Below are 17144 nucleotides of genomic sequence, written 5' to 3' on the forward strand. Positions count from 1 at the left end.
TGTTCAGGATGAAGGGTAGGCATGTCCTAGAATTTCAGCAGGGTCCCATTAGTAAAGTTCTGTGATCTTTGAAGGAGTGATTTAACTACATTTTATTTTGTTTTGTTCTGTTTCTTAAGGCAGGGTCTCTCTATGTAGCTCCGGTTATGCTGGAACTCACTATTAACTCCATGTATCTCTACAGGTCAGAAGGGGGCCCAGATCTCATTATAGATAGTGTGAGCCACCATGTGGTTGCTGGAAATTGAACTCAGGACCTCTGGAAGAGCAGGCAGTGCTCTTGACCCCTGAGCCATCTCTCCAGCCCTATTAACAGCATTCTTGACCTTAGTTTATCGGCATGAAATGGAGATGGTAGTTCCTACTTTCCCAAGTTTTAGTAAGCTTTGTGGTAGATAATGCATACTCAGCTTGGAGGATACCAGTTATCAATGTGATTATTTTATAACTATGTTTGGTCAACTGTGAATTTATCCTGAGGCCATGGAAATGAAATATTAGTTAGCATGCATCACAGTCAAGAAGAGGAGGAGGAAGATGTTATCTACTCTTGGTGCTGGACTGTAATTCCTTCTCCTGGTCTCTGATCTTTCCACAGCATCTCATGAACTCATTATCTAGTCCCTAAACCCTGCCCGGATTGATGTTATAGAAAATAAACCATACTGCATCCAGCGCTCTGAGAACAACTGTGACTGCTAGCATTCCTGACCTTGTGTCACCATTTGAGGTCCATAGAGCGATGCACTCTTTCACCAGAGCCCCAGATAGGCCAGCCCCACGCAGAGCGGGTAGGGCAGCAGACAGCCCTTTGCTGACACTCTCGGGAGTGAGAGGAGTGTTTAAACCCTGACCATTTCACCTCAGAAGACAGTGGTGCCTCACAAGGGCTGTCCTATGGAGCCTGAGCTTTTGCCTCATAAATTCACTCTTGAATGTAGTTCCATTCTCAGAGCAGTTCATAATCAGCTTACTATGGAGGCAGGCAAATTTGTGTTTGAGTCTTGACATCATCATCATCATCATCATCATCATCATCATCATCATCATCATCATCATTATTATTATTATTGTTATTATTTTAACCCGGGGAAAGGGACAACCTCTCTTGAGGCTGGAAAATGAAGATCATCTTGGCACTCACCATATAGTTTGCTGTCAAATGAAGTGAAAGAGCATGTTAAGTGCACAGCCCAGGGGACACACTGAATTGGTGGGCACAGGCAGGAGGGAGCACTCTGCTCATTTCTTAGATACAAGAGGACGGTGATGAGATGGACCTGTGGAGTCCTTGTCAGAAATTTCTGAGCCAGGTGTTCCGGGTAGACAAGCTGCTTCTTCATAGGAATGTCTACTTGGGATTTATATTACCTGGACAGAAACCGATGGGAGGCAATGGAGAGACTCTAAGAAAAACCAACACATTGTTTTCAGTATTCTTCCACCCCAGTGGCCCTGAGGATGTGATGCTGTGGCATCTACTGGTTCAGATGGGCAATGGACTCTGTGATTTTCCTCTGGGGAAAATGCTCATCAAATTCCAGGGAGGTTTTAAGAGCTCCGGGGAAGGTACAATTCCTTTCCATCCCTAATCTGAAGACTCACTGGAATAGACAAGGGGAAACCCACAGCCTCTAGATGTCTCCAGGAAAGACAAGCGTGCCTGACCACCTGATTGCAACAGGTCACAGCGGTGGCTCTCCACATGTGGCCCCTGAACCTGTAGCATCGATGTCACAGGGGGACTTATTAGAAGAACGCATGTTGAGGCCCACACAGTGCTACAGCAACGTGCTCTGTAACACGCTTCCCATATGTCACACACTACAGGTTGCTCACAGGTAGGACATGGAAAGAGCGAAAGCGACAGGCACTAAAATCACCGCCCCTTGGAGCAACTCTGGGCTTCTCTGGTCTCCATTTGGACTCAGAACACAGCAGCCTCCAAATCTGGTGTTCACTTTTAAAACCGTGTTTCCCTTCAAGCCCTTGAAGATGCTAAGTGTTGAACCCAGGCCTGGTTCATCTTAGACAGGGCTCTACCATTCAGCAACGGCCCAAGCCTTCATTCAGTTTTCTGAATGAATGACCATGAGACTGACCTCACACTGTGAAGTTGCTGGTTAACGGAAGTTCCTGTTAGGTGAGCCAAGGTCTGGCTTCACCAATCTTCCCCAAGTCTTGAACGAATTACTGTTCTCTTTTAAATTAAGGGATCGTCCAGGTTCTTTTCAAGGCTACTAAGCAAACGTTATCTTCAATTGTTTTGATTACACTACTCATAGGTCAAATACAGTTTGAAAATGATTCACTTCATTTTACTCTGTATTTTGGTGTTTTTAAAAAAATCTTCCCCGGAAGTCTAAAGAGGTTGCTCTTCTACAGGACCAGAGTTCAATTCCCAGAACCTACATCAAGTGGCTTATAATCCCCTATAGCTCCAATTCCAAGGGATCCTATTCCTTTGGCTCCATGGGCACCCGCACAACAGGCACACACAGATACACATAATTAAAACTAATAAAATAAATAACCCCTCTTCCACTGTTTTTCTAGCACAATGAACAGTGACTCAGAACCTGTTAAATACTGAGTACTATCTGTATGGTGGTACAAGCCTTAATCTCGGCACTTGGGAGGCAGAGGCTGTGAGTTTGAGGCCAGCCCTATCTTCACAGTGAGTTCCAGGGCTACACAGCTACACAGTGAGATCCTCTCTCTCTCTCTCTCTCTCTCTCTCTCTCTCTCTCTCTCTCTCTCTGTCTCTCTCTCTCTCTCTCTCTCTCTCTCTCTCACACACACACACACACACACAAAACCCAAGGACTATGTAAAATGAATGAAAGAAAGGCCTTACCCCTGGGGACATGCAGTCAGGGTAAGTAGAACGACTTAGATGCTTAGCGAGCAGCTATTATACCCATGCACCCGGAATGTGTTGCCTTCATATTCTATAACTTAATGAAAGGTATTATTCTGGAATGTACTTTCCTCAATAGAATTTTTCTGAGACTAAAAATCATGACACCTAGCAAAGCATTTTGTACAATGTTAGACTTTAAATGCTGATGTCTAATTAATATAGAAGGCATCTTTATAATTATCTGGGTTGATAATACGCCACATCAAAATCAATGATATTTGAAATAGTTTGGCTATAGTGAGAGAAAATACCTCTTATTAATTGTATCATGTTATCTCTCTTTTCCTCCCTCTACACAAACACACATATTAGTACTTGACAGTAACTGAAGTATAATATTTCACCATTCCTATCATAAGGCATATGTTTGTCCAAAGTATACAATGTTCATAAATAAAAATTAATAAGAAATACAGAGCATTTGTGTTTGTCTGCATGTATGTATATGTATGACACATACATGTATGCCTGGTGCCCTCAGAGGTCAAAATGGATATTTGAATCCCTGGAACTGAAGTGGTGAGGCACATTGTGAATGCTGAGAATTGAACCTGTGTTATCTGAGAGGGAAATAAACGCTCTAAAGCCCAAGCCGTCTCCCAAGTTCCAGGAACTCAGAGCGTCTGAGTGGGAAGACAGAGCTTGAACTTTAATCTAGAAAGGTTTTAAGGCTCTATCTTGGTCCTTTTATGCATATAAACTTTAATTAAAGAGTCACAAAGGGGAATAAATATTGTATATCTGTGTGTTAACAAGCATTTGACCAGGTGAAGGCATTTTTCTTAGAAAACACAATTTTTACTGTCTTGGATAATAATCAGAGGTTATGGGGCTGGACATGTAACTCAATGGTAGATTATTGCCTATTATACTTGGGTTCAAGTCTCAGCACCGAAAAAAACGAAGACGAAAGCAGACTCCCTGATGGTGATGTGTGGCTATAATCATGGCATTTAGGAGGTGCATGCAGGAAGTTCCTAATTTCTAGACCAGCCTCATCTATATACAAGTCCAATGCCAGCTTGAGCTACATGAGATTGCATTAACACAAGCAAGCAAACAAACAACAAAGACTGAAGCTATTCCCTGACAAATAGTTGTCAAAGGATTCAGAGCTACAATTGTTCTGATCTGTAATGTAGACTAGACTAGGAAAAGCCAGAGCATAGAGTACCATCTAGTGGCTACTCAGCAGTGTAACAAGGTCAGCAGGAAAAGTCCACTGGGCCATAAGTTCCGTGAGGTGGGCTCTCACCAGCCCATCTCAGATCATTGCCTGTCTTCCTCCACATACTAAGGATGGGTAATCACAGACACGACTAGGAATAAAGCTGTGTCTTGGGCATTCTTAATAGAGTGGAATGGGATAATAGAGGGCTGATGCTTTTTTCTTTGCTGATGGCCCTCAATGGTGAATTGTGATGTCCCTGTAACCAGGGATCACTGTTGACAAGCTCTAGTTTACCCAAATCCTTCTTTTCCTAAATTGGGTGCAAAGGAAAAATATGCTCCAAAATCTGAAAGTTAAAGTTATTATTTTTTAATGGTGGCATGTTTCATAAAGATATTTCTGTTTTCACTTGTGTGTAGGTATGTGCATGCCTACACATGCCACAGCATGTAGTGCAAGTCAAAGGACAGCTTGTGGGAGCTGGTTCTCTCTGTCTCCTATGTGGGTCATGGGAATTGAACTCATGTCATTAGGCTTGGCCTATGAAATGTTTTCCAAACCCTCATAAAAATACCTTCATTCAAAAATATCAAAGACTTTGATTATATGCACTCCCCAACAACCTCCCCCTTTACCCCTTCTTTCTCTACTCCTCTCCCCTTTTACCCCTCCGTGTGTGTGTGTGTGTGTGTGTGTGTGTGTGCGCACGTGTGTGTGTGTGTGTGTGTGTGTGTGTGTAAAATCAACCTAGGACACACATAAGAGAGAAAATATTTAAATAGTTTTTTTTCTGGGTCTAGTTTGCTTAGTATAATGATCCATCATTATATATACCAAGTTCCATCAGTTCTCCTACAGACCACATAATTTCATTCTTTACAGCTGAGTTTATTATATATGTGTATTTTCTTTAGGTATTCATCTGTTGATGGATGTGTAAGGTGATGTGTAACTTGGCATGTAATATTGAGACAATAAGCGTGCATCTGAAGCAGACTCTGATGGATCCTGATGTAGGATGTACTTCTCTTATTGGTTGAAGAATAAAACACTGTTTGGCAAATAGAGGAAGAAAGATAGGTGGAGTGAAGAGATGAGGAGGATTCTGGGAAAGGTAGGCAAAGGGAGCCTACCAAAAAGAGAGTTGCCATGTAGCTGGCAAAGAAATAACAGGTCCAGGCATTCTCCAGTAAGCCAAGACCACATGGAAATACATAGACTTATAGGAACTGGTTAATGATTAAGACAAAGCTAGCCAATAAGAAGCCCTAGCCACTGGTCAACAGTTTATAATTAACGTAGCGTCTCTGTGTGTTCATTTGGGGCTGAAGTAGTGGGACCTGGCAGGACAAGAAACCACAACAGCATCCCTTTAAAGATATCCCTAGGGATGGGATAGCCTGATCACTTTGTAGTTCTAGTTTTAATCTTTTGAGGAACCTCCATACTGATTTCCATAGTGGATGGGCTAATCTGTGTTCCCATTAGCTGTATATAAGCATTCTTTCCCCACTTTCATTCTTTGTCAGCACTTATTGTTGTTGTTTCCTTAATGATGGCCTTCCACACTAGAGTGTAATGGAATATCAGTGTAGTTCTGACTAGCATTTCCCTGATGCTAAAGATGTAGGATATTTTCACACGTTTATTAGCCATTTGTACTTCATCTTTCGAGAACTGTCTGTCCATTTCATTTGCACATTTATTGATTAGATTGTTTCACTATTTACTTTTCAAAATTCTTTATGTATTCTAGCTATTAGTATTCTATTAGATATACAGCTAATAAAGACTTCCCTCCTTGCTATAAGCTGCCTCTCCATTCATTTAATCATTGTTTTTTTACTACACATTTTATTGTGTTGAGGCCAATCTATGCTTTTGTATATGTTTGTTTTATGAAATAGGGTGCAACCATATTTGGGGCATACGTGTTTAGAATTGTTACAGCCTCTCAATGAACTATTTTATTAATCAATATAAAGTGATCTTTATCTTTTTAGTCTTTCACCTTGTTAAACAAACAAACAAACAAACAAAAAATCCTCAAAACCCAGCCAGGTGTGATGGCATGTCTTTCATCCCAGTATTTAGGAGGCAGAGGCTGATAGATCTCTGTGTGTTCAAGGCCAGCCTGGTCTACATAGTAAGCTCCATGGCAGCCAGAACTGCATAGACCCTGTCTCAAAACCAAAATGAAACAAACAAACAAAAGCACCAAGTAACAAGGTAAATAAATAATAATGTCAAATTAGAACCCACAAGGTGTGTGTGTGGGGTGGGGGGAGCCAAGCATTCATAAGTGCAAACTGATAAACAAAATCTCTTCCTGAAAAAAAAAAATCAGTGTCTTAGTCACTATTCTATTGCTGTGAAGAGACACCATAATGAAGGCAACTCTTATGAAGGGAAGCATTTAATGGGGAGCTTGCTTACAGATTCAAAGGTTTGGTCCATTATCGTCATATAGCATCATGGCATATGGTGCTGGGGCAATAGCTGAGAGCTATACTCTGATTTGCAGGCAGAGAGAAAGAAATAGAGACAGAGAGATAGAGAGACAGACACACACACAGAGACTGAAACTGGCATGGGCTTTGGAAACCTTAAAGCCCACCCTCAGTGACATAATTCTTCCAACAAGGCCGCACCTCCTAATCCTTCTAATCCTTCTCAAATGGTTCCATCCCCTGGTGATGAAATATTCAAATACATTAACTTCTAGAGGCCATTTTTATTCATACCACCAGAATCAGCTGATTCATGTGGAAGAAATAATTGGTGGTAAAGAAACTCACCATTTGATAGTCACCTTGGTAATAATTAGGCAAAATTCATCAGTGAAGACTTTAACCTCATAGGCGAAAGATGAATGAGTAATAAGATATTTATATAGTGTCAAACTATGTCCCCAAATGTGTATTATTTCTAAAAATGAAAATCATAATTTTATAATGAAGAATCATAGCAGACACCATATGTTTGTTTGTTTGAGACAGGACAGGGTTTCTCTGTGGCCTGGCTGTCCTGGAACTTGCTTTGTAGACCAGGCTGGCTTCCAACTCAGAAATTCACCTGCCTCTGCCTCCCAAGTGCTGGGATTAAAGGCGTGAGCCACCATGCCCTGCAAACATCATCTTGAGGGAGCAGGATTACTTCAGTAGTTAGACTTCAGTAGTATCTCCTGACATGACACACTGTGATGGGTACTGCATCACTTGTGAGGCATGCCTCCCTCAAACCCACTGCCTGAATTTAATCCCAGAGAAACACCGGACAAGCCCAAACCGAGGGACAACCTATGAAATAAATGGTATATACATTTTAAATCCTGCCTTTAAGCAAGAAAACATAGAGCTTCTCTATTATGGTCACACAGGGATTGTCTGTGGGCATTAGCGTGGCTGAGTGAGGTGCCATTATTCAGAGCAGAGGCCAGATTGTTTTTGATCACAGTGCAATGAGTCCTGTTCCCAGGAGATACCGGTGCCCACGCTTTCCCTATCTGCTACTCCCACGGCTGTAGAGCCAATGACTCCAGAAGTCAGGAGGTTTCCTCTCCATTGCAAGATGTTTAGCCTGAGTCCTACTGGAGAATATAGAGGCAAAAATCGAGAACAAATAAAGGGAAGTATCTCCCAGTGCAGGCGACTTTTGCTCTGGCAAGTAAAGGCTAGGCAGTTGATATGAGTCTAGGCAGAAAAGTGAAATCCCAGAATGACAGAGCCAACAGAGAATTACCAAGTGCAGTGCAGCTGCTCTAGGTGAGCTTGCAGCCACACTCTTCCCGAAAGCATCCCCTGGCTCTCCTAGTGTAACCATCACCCTCCACAGACAGTTCTAGAGGGAAGGGCTGTGAGCTCCCACCAACGTGCACATCTGACCCCGGGGCAGTGGGCCTTCTTGACTCCTCTGGGGAGACAGACCTTGAGAACATGCCTCTTTGATTGTATTCTAGTGACCTATGGAATGACAAGCTCTAGTGCCTATTACTACACCAAAGTGATGTCTGAGCTGTTCCTACACACCTCATCAGACTCTGGAGTCTCCTTTCAGACCATCAGCAGCATGGCAGACTTCTGGGACGTAAGTATGACACTGCCTTTACTCCTCCCTCTCCTTCTTAATGGTCTGAGACACAGGCCAGAGTCCAAGGAGGTCAGTTTGGAACCAGGGCAAATTAAAGGATAAAGATGAATTAACAGCTTGGGTTAGAATGCAGGTGGAGGTTGATGGGGGTGGGGGGTTGACCGGCAGGAGCAGGACTAGCAGTAGAGTCAGAAGGGAAGCTGAACCTCAAAATACAATATTTTAAACTGTATTGTGATTATGTTTTGGAGGTCAGCTGTGTGTGTGTGGGGGGGGGGTGGTCCAAAAAATAGGTCAGAGGCAAGTTGAGGGCCAGGGAATGAGGACAAAGGTCATGCACTGGGGTCAGAAGGAGCTGAACCAGGCTCAGCCCCGATGCTGGTACAGTTTGCTCAGGGCCCACTCCTGGACAGTCTGTACTGGTCAAAGTGGTACAACAGCCAGAGCCTGGGGCGTGGCTCCCACTCCTTCATCTACTATGAGAACCTGCTGCTGGGGGTCCCGAGGTTGCGGCAACTTCGGGTGCGCAATGACTCCTGTGTTGTTCATGAGGACTTCCGCGAGGAGATTTGGAACTGCTATGATGTCTACTCTCCAGACAAGGAAGATCAACTCCCTTTTGGGCCTCTCAATGGCACAGCGTGAGTGAGCCCCTGCCGAAAGCGCAGGGCCACCCCCTCTGAGCTTGCCATCGGTCCAGGGGGTGGGAAACTTAAAAGAAATATTTAAGATGGGCATCTTAGGAGACTTGGAGACTGCTCCCTAAATCCCAACAATGACTCTTTGGTTTGTGTTGCTCAGGTGTAGAGGAGGAAGATTAGTGGAAAAGACACATTCTCTGGATTTGTTCTCACACATAGGCAATGCTTCCATCCTCCCTGGAAGGCAGAGTCCTATATTGATATCTTCTCTGTATCACATATAATATATGCACACATAGTCGTCACGTATAGCGTAGTAAATATGTAGAGATACACAATGCACGTGGACCTGTAAGGCCAGGCATTCATAACTGCCTTAGGGGTTCTGTCTGGTTCTGACCTCTTTTCTCAGATGGCGTTTTTTCCTTCACCAGGTGGACATACCACTCGCAGAATGAGCTGGGGGGTTCCTCCCACTGGGGCAGGCTCACAAGCTACAGTGGAGGTGGCTACTACTTAGACCTTCCAGGGTCCCGGCAAGCCAGTGCGGAGGTCCTCCGAGGTCTTCGGGAGGGGTTATGGCTAGACAGGGGCACTCGGGTGGTCTTCATTGACTTCTCAGTCTACAATGCCAACATCAATCTCTTCTGTATTCTGAGGTAAGCACCCTTTCCCCATTGCACCTCTCTGTCTCTGGTTCCTGGTCCATCTGATGTGCTTGAGATCTTTCCTTGCCTGCCTGGTGCCCTATGGTGGATGTGAGGAGCCAGGGAAGTAGGAGGAACTGTCCCAGCCAAGTCCCCACTAACCATCTCACCCTCCTCACAGACTGGTGGTAGAGTTCCCAGCCACAGGAGGGGGCATCCCATCCTGGCAAATCCGCACAGTTAAGTTGATCCGCTATGTGAGTAACTGGGACTTCTTCATCGTGGGCTGTGAGGTCATCTTCTGTGTCTTCATCTTTTACTATGTGGTGGAGGAAATCCTGGAAATCTACCTGCATCGGTTTCACTACCTCCATAGCATCTGGAACATTCTGGACCTGGTGATCATCTTGGTGAGGGACTTGGGACATACTGGAGGGTGGAGAGACCTCTGCTTTGATGGGGGGGTGGAGTCCGAATTCTTCCTCTTTGAGGCTCAAGCCCTCCTTTTGACTTAGTAGAAGCACTGTGCCAAGTGTCCTCAAGAGAAAGGTTGATGCCCACTGGCTCAGACCTTGGGAAAACTTGCCCCTCCTGCTCACTTGTGAGTGGGCCCTCCTTTCTCCTTTATGCAACTCTATTCAGAATCTCTTCTGCCTTCTGTTCCATGACCTGACCTTTTGAGAACCCTACCATTCTCTTTCCTATTTGAATACTCTGTCCTTTCGTTGTCATCTCCTTCCTACTAACAAGACACACTTGTTTTATTTTTACATCTATTTGTGTGGATGTGTGTGCACGCATGTGTGCTTGTGCACATGCAATAGTGTGCTTGGGGAGGTCAGAGGACAGCTTATGGGAGTTGGTTCCCTCCTTCCCTAGAGATCAATCAAACGCAGGTGGCCAGGCCTGGCAGCAAGTACCCTTTCCTGGGGAGCCATCTCACTGGCTCACACATGTATTTCTTTTGACCAAAGCTTGGGAATAATAGGGATGGAGAGACATCATGTTCCTGAGTACCACTTCCATGTAGTTCTTTAGAACCTTCTTTCCTATGGCTCCCAAGCCTTCTCTTGGGTTATAGGACATTTAAGGTGTTCCCTGGTCACCCTCCCTGTTCCATCTGAACCTCAGGTAGTGAACATCTCAGCAGGGAATGTTTCTTGCCCTGGCTCTTCCCTGGGAGCTCATCTTTGAACTTGCCTTGAGATTCCCTTGACTTCTCCGACACTCCCCATGACTCCTATGTGACAGCTCTCCATTGTGGCTGTGGGTTTCCACATATTCCGGACCCTGGAAGTAAACCGGCTGATGGGAAAGCTCCTGCAGCAGCCAGACACTTATGCAGACTTTGAGTTCCTGGCCTTCTGGCAGACGCAGTACAACAATATGAATGCTGTGAATGTTTTCTTTGCCTGGATCAAGGTACCTGGGACTTGCCTCCCACCTCTACCCCAGTGCCCTCGCTCACCTTCTCTGGCATGGGTCTTGTCCCCCTGGTCTGATTTGGCGCCTCCCAGGGCCCCTAGCGGTCCCCGGAGTGCTCCACGTTTGCCACTATTTCTTCCACTTGTCTCACCACGGCTCTTGCAGATATTCAAGTACATCAGCTTCAACAAAACCATGACGCAGCTCTCCTCCACGCTGGCTCGCTGTGCCAAGGACATCCTGGGCTTCGCCGTCATGTTCTTCATTGTCTTCTTCGCTTATGCCCAGCTTGGCTACCTGATTTTTGGGACCCAAGTGGAGAACTTTAGCACTTTCGTCAAGTGCATGTGTGTGTCCTGTCCCCACCCTGGGCCCCTCACTCTCCAGCCCTCCCGCCCCGGGTGTGTGCCACCTTGGGGTAGAGGGGCATGTGTGTGGGTGCGTCAATGCTTAACATGTCTGAGAGTCTCCTAAAGTTCAGGTTTGTGCTCAAGTAATGTATAGGCCATCTGCTTCTATTATGTTGCATTTATTGCTCTAGGTGCAGTGAGGGGTCCGTGCGTGGTTAGGAAAGTGAGATGGGGCATGAATTGGGGCAAATGTTTGACTAGGCTCTGGGTGAAACCCAGATCTGGTCTCCCAGTTTCACTCAGTTCCGGATAATCCTCGGTGATTTTGACTACAATGCTATCGACAATGCCAACCGAATCCTGGGCCCGGTGTACTTCGTCACTTATGTCTTCTTCGTCTTCTTCGTGCTCCTGGTGAGGGTCCTCCTGAGGGATGGTGACTTAGAGGCCTTCAAAGTGGGGTTTTGACCCCACATGCCTCCCAATTAGGATTATAAGGGGTTTCTCACAACATGGGGGCAAGTGTGTGGAGGCAGGGTTCTTTTGGGTTTTCTGAGAGTCAGTTAATGTAGCAATGATACCAGATGGCCAGGTGGCGTGTGGGACATAAAGGCAATTGCACATTATCCCAGGAAAACCAACTGTTCCTCTTCCAAGGATAGAAAGAGGGTGTAGAAATACCTCATGAGGAGGGCTAGAGACCTCTGGAAGCCTCTGTGCCTGTTCTCCCTGGGTTCCTTCCTCTGAGGTGTTTATGATGGTTTCTACTGCCAGTGTTTGCTGGTAGTTTTCTCTCTTCTTGCCAACTGGGAAATATCTGAGATTTATTTTACTCTATGTGTGTTTACTTGCATATATGCACCTTGTGTATGTACCTGGTGCCTGCAGAGGTTATATTAAAAAAAAAAAAGCGGGGGGGGGGGGAGTTGGACCCTCCAGATCTGGAGTTGCAAATGATTGTGAGCTATGGTGTGGGTGCTGGGAACTGAACTCTGGTCATCTGCAAGAGCAATGATGCTTGATCCTAGTATTAATAATAAAAATCCGGAGTTAGACATTGGGGTAAAAGCTGAAAGATCAGAGAAGTAAGGAAGCAGTCACAGTCACCTACCTCTTACCTCTCCAATTCCTCAGACCGAGGGCTAAGATCCAGTCTATGCTGCATCTTATCACTTCCTGTCTCCTGTCTGTACAGACCTCCAGACCTCTAGTGGCTAGCTCCACCCTCTGATCTTCAGGCAAGCTTTATTTGTCAGAACACAAAATATCACAACAGAGCAACAAATGCTCTTAAATGCCAAGCCATCTCTCCAAAAATCCCCTGAGTATGATTGTTATGAATTCGAACAGAAAGCATCCTTGTTTAACTGATGGAGGCACAGACACGGAATTGAGGTCCATCGATGGTAAAGAAGAGAGCACACTTGTACTGAAGCATCGACTTCAGTAACTGGTGGATCTTTGTGCAGGGGAGACTGCGGTATATACCGGGAGATCCATGGCATATGCTGGGATAGCTTGTTGTTTAGAAAGGTCACTGCAGCATCTGAGAATGAGGAACCTCAGATCAATAAGGGACCATTGTCTGTCCTTAACAGAATTGTGCCAAAAGGAAGACTTTTAGGCTCTTGAGAAGCAGGTATGGGTGGGTGCAGAGCACCTGTCTTTTTAGAACACATGTGTAGGAGGCTCAGTGTTTTTAGTGGGGTTGAAGGTAGAAACCTGGGTCACAAGCTGGGCATGGTGGTGCACACCCTTAATTCCAGCAGGGTAGGCAGAGTCAGGCAGATCTCTGTTTTTGAAGCCACACTGGTCTACATAGCAAGTTCTAGGATAGCCAGGGCTACATAGAAAGATCCTGCTAAAAACAAACAAACAAACAAACAAAACAAAACAAAAACCCATGTCTCTTCTTTTTCCTTTAGAACATGTTCCTGGCCATCATCAATGACACATACTCAGAGGTCAAGGAGGAGCTGGCTAGCCAGGAGGATGAGTTACAGCTTTCTGACCTCCTGAAACAGGTGACTACTCAGTCTGAGCAGCATGTGTCTCTGGGTTTGGCTCCGGGGCACTGTGCCATGCAGTCTGTTCTTGATTGGCGCAGGCAGGCATCTGTGCTCTTGAGTGCCTTTGACTTGTTCCTGGAGGCTTGAGATCTTTAGGTGGAGGTGGGGGCCGATGGTGGTGAGGACTTCTGTCTGTTCCCTTTCTCTTTCAGAGCTACAAGAAGACCCTACTAAAGCTGCGCCTGAGGAAGGAACAGGTTTCAGATGTGCAGAAAGTCCTGAAGGGTGGGGAACCTGAGATCCAGTTTGAAGATCTCACCAACACCTTGAGGGAGTGAGCAACTGGAAATCCAACCTTCTTCCAAATTGATCTAATTTGTGGCCCTCAACTATATATCCATTGCTAATAAGCCTTGGTCTATGGGCCTGTGGTCTTGACTTATGGGTTCCTGACCTTGACTCATTGGTCTCTAATCCTGACCTTTAGAATTGTGGCCTTGCTTTACAGATCCCTGACCATAGTCTATACATATTCTGGACCTTATTGAACAACTCTTATACCTAATGTAACAGTATAATTATCCTACTATTCCATAGGCCCCACCCAAAAAATTGGACAAATATATTGTGAAGACCATCTGTGGATCAGGCTTGAGCAGGGGATGACATAATTAAATGAGAAAAAAAGTCTTTGTCTCCTAGAAGCTCAAAGTTGTGTAAGCAAACAAGCCAAGACAGACTAAATTCAAGAACAGCAGTGACTTAAAGAGAGGGAGGCATGGAATAAAAGAGTTTTCAATCCTCTTTGAGACAAAGGAAGGCTTCCAGTAAGAGGTGAAGACTAAAAGGGTTTTAAAGAATGTCTAGATTACACATGAACAAGCAGAGGAAGGCAGGTGTGATAGCTGAGCATTGCTAAGATATCAAATGAATGGTGAATTATAGGAAGAATCAAGGTCATGGCCAAGGGCCATGTTGGGAAAAAACCTTGAACATCACCAAGGAATAGGGTGCTTAGGGGGACTTTATAGCAAGGGATTGGTGCTCTTAGATGTGCATTTTCTTTATTATTTTTGAGTTTGGTTTCATTTTAGTACCCTGGTTCACCTTGAACTTGATTTGATCTTCCTCTAGCCTCAGCCTCCCAAGTACCTGAGACTTAAAGACATCTTCCACCATGTTCAGTATTAAACCTGCATTTTAAAATGTTGATTATTCTCTTTATAGAGGATGGATTTCAAGATTATGGAGTAGAAGGGAAGCTGTGACTGTGGCAGCAGGTTATCTAGGGGCAAAGAAAAGTCATAATCTCAATGAGATCCTGAGGGCCTGACCCAGCCAGCAAGATTCAGGATACGAAAAAGAAATGAAAGAACTTGTTGGGGATAGAATCACCAGACCCTGAAGATCCTAGCTTGTCTGTGTGATCCTCTTCTTCCCCAGAAAGCAAGACCCAGAGATCAAGACTCTAACGAGAGTCTAGTAAAAGGGCAAGGGGGGCATATTTAAATGATTACGGTAACTCCTTCACCTTCTTCCTTAGACTCGGAGAGGATGAGACTTCGGAGCTCAAGGCTGCCTTCACCAGGTTTGATCAGGAAGGGAATCACGTTCTGGACGAGAAGGAGCAGGCGCAGAAGCGACAAGGTCTGGAAGAGGAGAGGGTAAGCAGGGCTAGTTGGTGGGGAGGCAGGGTGAGCGCATCCCTCACCTGTGTGTGCTCCTTCCCCAGCATATCCAAACTAAACCCACCTCGAATGTCTTCTCAAACATGAGCGGAAAAGAACTCTCAAGAACAGTGCATATTAAATACCCCTGAGAGCCTTTAAATGCCCTCAAACTCTTGGTGGTAGGGTTGAAACATTGGGGCCTTCTAAAAATTCCAAAGCGATTTCAGCACACAGCCAAGCTTCAGAATCATTGCTTTGTAGGCATTATCTAGGAGAGCTTGTTCTCTTGGAATTTTGACATGGACCCTACTATGCCTGCTCCACCCCTATTCAGTGTAGGTTAAAAAAATTCAAGGACAGGGCTATCAGAGAGGGAGGGACAGCCATGAGAAAGGGAACCCAGTAGAGAATGGATTAGAAGCTTTCCTGGCTGGAGAGGTGGCTCAGCATTTAAGAGCATTGACTGCTCTTCCTGAGGTTCTGAGTTCAATTCCCAGAACCCACAACTATTTGTAACTCCAGTTCTAGGAGATCTGATGCCTTCACACCAATACACATAAAATAAATTTAAATAAAAGATATATAAAGTGTATTTTATCCCCTCTAACATCCATCTTCTTAATCAGGTGGCCCTCAGTGCTGAGATTGAGAACCTAGGCCAGTCCATTGGCTATAGCCCACCAGGTGAATTGGGCACAGAAGCTGTCAGAGGAGGTGGCAGAGGAGGAGGAGGCTGGGTTTCTGGAGAAGAATTCTACACGTATGTGGAGGCGGGGGTCCAGGGCTGGCTGTGATATCTTCTCTTGAGAATCTTTCCACACCTTCCAAATTCCCTTTGCTAGTCCCATTTCCAGTCCTCTGTGACTCTACCTACAAGGTTGGGCCTCATCTTCCTCATTCCCAACCAGACAAGCACCACTGTATTATCTCTAGTACAATAGCCCCTGCCCACACCCGGACATATATTTCTGCTTTCTTTGTCTCTTACAGGCTCACAAAGAGGGTTCTGCAGCTGGAGAGTGTTCTGGAAGGAGTCGTGTCCCAGGTTGATGCTGTGGGCTCAAAGCTGAAGATGCTGGAAAGGAGAGGGGACCTGGCTCCCTCCCCAGGAATGGTGAGGGCCAGGTCCTCTGAGTTCTTTACAGTTGGAATCCATCTTATTTCCCAGTTAGTGAGGACATTCTGGAAAGACCTGGGGAGTCATGCTCACAGTGGTCATAGATCAGTAGAGGTGGAGAGCAGACCCGGAAGTTGCTGAAGTCGGCCTATAGAGTTCCTTGATCTTTTAGGGGAGCCTTTGTTTTAGTTTCTTTGAGTTGTTATAATAAACTATCAAAGATCAGGATGATGGGAGATGCCATTATGTATATATGTTTCTCATACTGGTTAATAATAAAGCACTGTTGGCCAATAGAAAAGGAAGATAGGAGGGACTAGGAGACAAGGAGGAAATAGAAAGTGGTAAGGAGGAGTCAAGATGGAGAGTCTGGAGAAAGCAGTATGCCGCCGGCTCCCCGGTAAGAGAAATACATAGATCAACAGAAATGGGTTAATACTTAAGACAGAGCTAGCCGATAAGAAAGTAGTTACTGGCCAACAGTATAATATTTAATACATAGTCTCTGTGTATTATTTGGGGCTGGCACGGTGGCAGGACAATACCAGGTGGTGGGAGGAAAAACCAAACGCCTTACAAGACCAGCGGTGGCAGGCAGAAAAACCATACACGTTACATCAGACTGCTTATAGACAACAGAAATACACTTTTCACAGTTTGTGAGGATGGGGAGAGTCTGAGACCGAGGAACTAGCAGGTTCAGGACCTGCTGAAAGCCTTCTTGCTTCATAGACTGTTCAATTCTTGCTATGTTCTCATATGGCAACAGGCTCCACACTCATGACCTCATCACCCACAAAGGCTCCGTTTCCTAGTACTGTCACACCGGGGATTAGCATGTCAGCAAGAGACTGGGGGAGACACAAACATTAGTCTATAGCAATCTAGGTTCTCTGTAGTTAGATTCAGAGAAAAATAAACGACTCCTTCAAATGAGCTATTCCTTTTTCTTCCAACAGGAGGAGCTAGCTGTTTGGAAGAACCTGTAACCAGTCCTAGTTATCACTCCAGGCCTCTTGGGGGAGTCCCTGAGTCCAGACTAGTAAGGAGAATGGAACAGGGATCCTAAAACATGAGACATCAAGTTCCTCTCTCTATGCCT

At 45.1% G+C, this 17144-nt stretch overlaps 1 protein-coding gene across 1 annotated transcript in view; it reads left to right on the forward strand.

The window, feature by feature from the left end:
• Positions 1-17144, forward strand: part of Pkd2l1 (polycystin 2 like 1, transient receptor potential cation channel) — a 38267-nt gene extending 21123 nt beyond the window's left edge. Inside the window, exons 5-17 of the mRNA XM_051200034.1 lie at positions 8053-8180; positions 8571-8824; positions 9259-9483; positions 9653-9881; positions 10723-10893; positions 11062-11243; positions 11540-11660; positions 13172-13270; positions 13468-13589; positions 14799-14919; positions 15552-15685; positions 15916-16039; positions 17002-17144. Coding sequence (XP_051055991.1) covers positions 8053-8180; positions 8571-8824; positions 9259-9483; positions 9653-9881; positions 10723-10893; positions 11062-11243; positions 11540-11660; positions 13172-13270; positions 13468-13589; positions 14799-14919; positions 15552-15685; positions 15916-16039; positions 17002-17031 — 1940 coding nt within the window. The 3' untranslated portion in view covers positions 17032-17144. The remainder of the gene's footprint in view (positions 1-8052; positions 8181-8570; positions 8825-9258; positions 9484-9652; positions 9882-10722; positions 10894-11061; positions 11244-11539; positions 11661-13171; positions 13271-13467; positions 13590-14798; positions 14920-15551; positions 15686-15915; positions 16040-17001) is intronic.

This window comes from Phodopus roborovskii, unplaced genomic scaffold, assembly GCF_943737965.1.
Source record: "Phodopus roborovskii unplaced genomic scaffold, PHOROB, whole genome shotgun sequence".
In the NCBI taxonomy this organism is placed as follows: domain Eukaryota; kingdom Metazoa; phylum Chordata; class Mammalia; order Rodentia; family Cricetidae; genus Phodopus; species Phodopus roborovskii.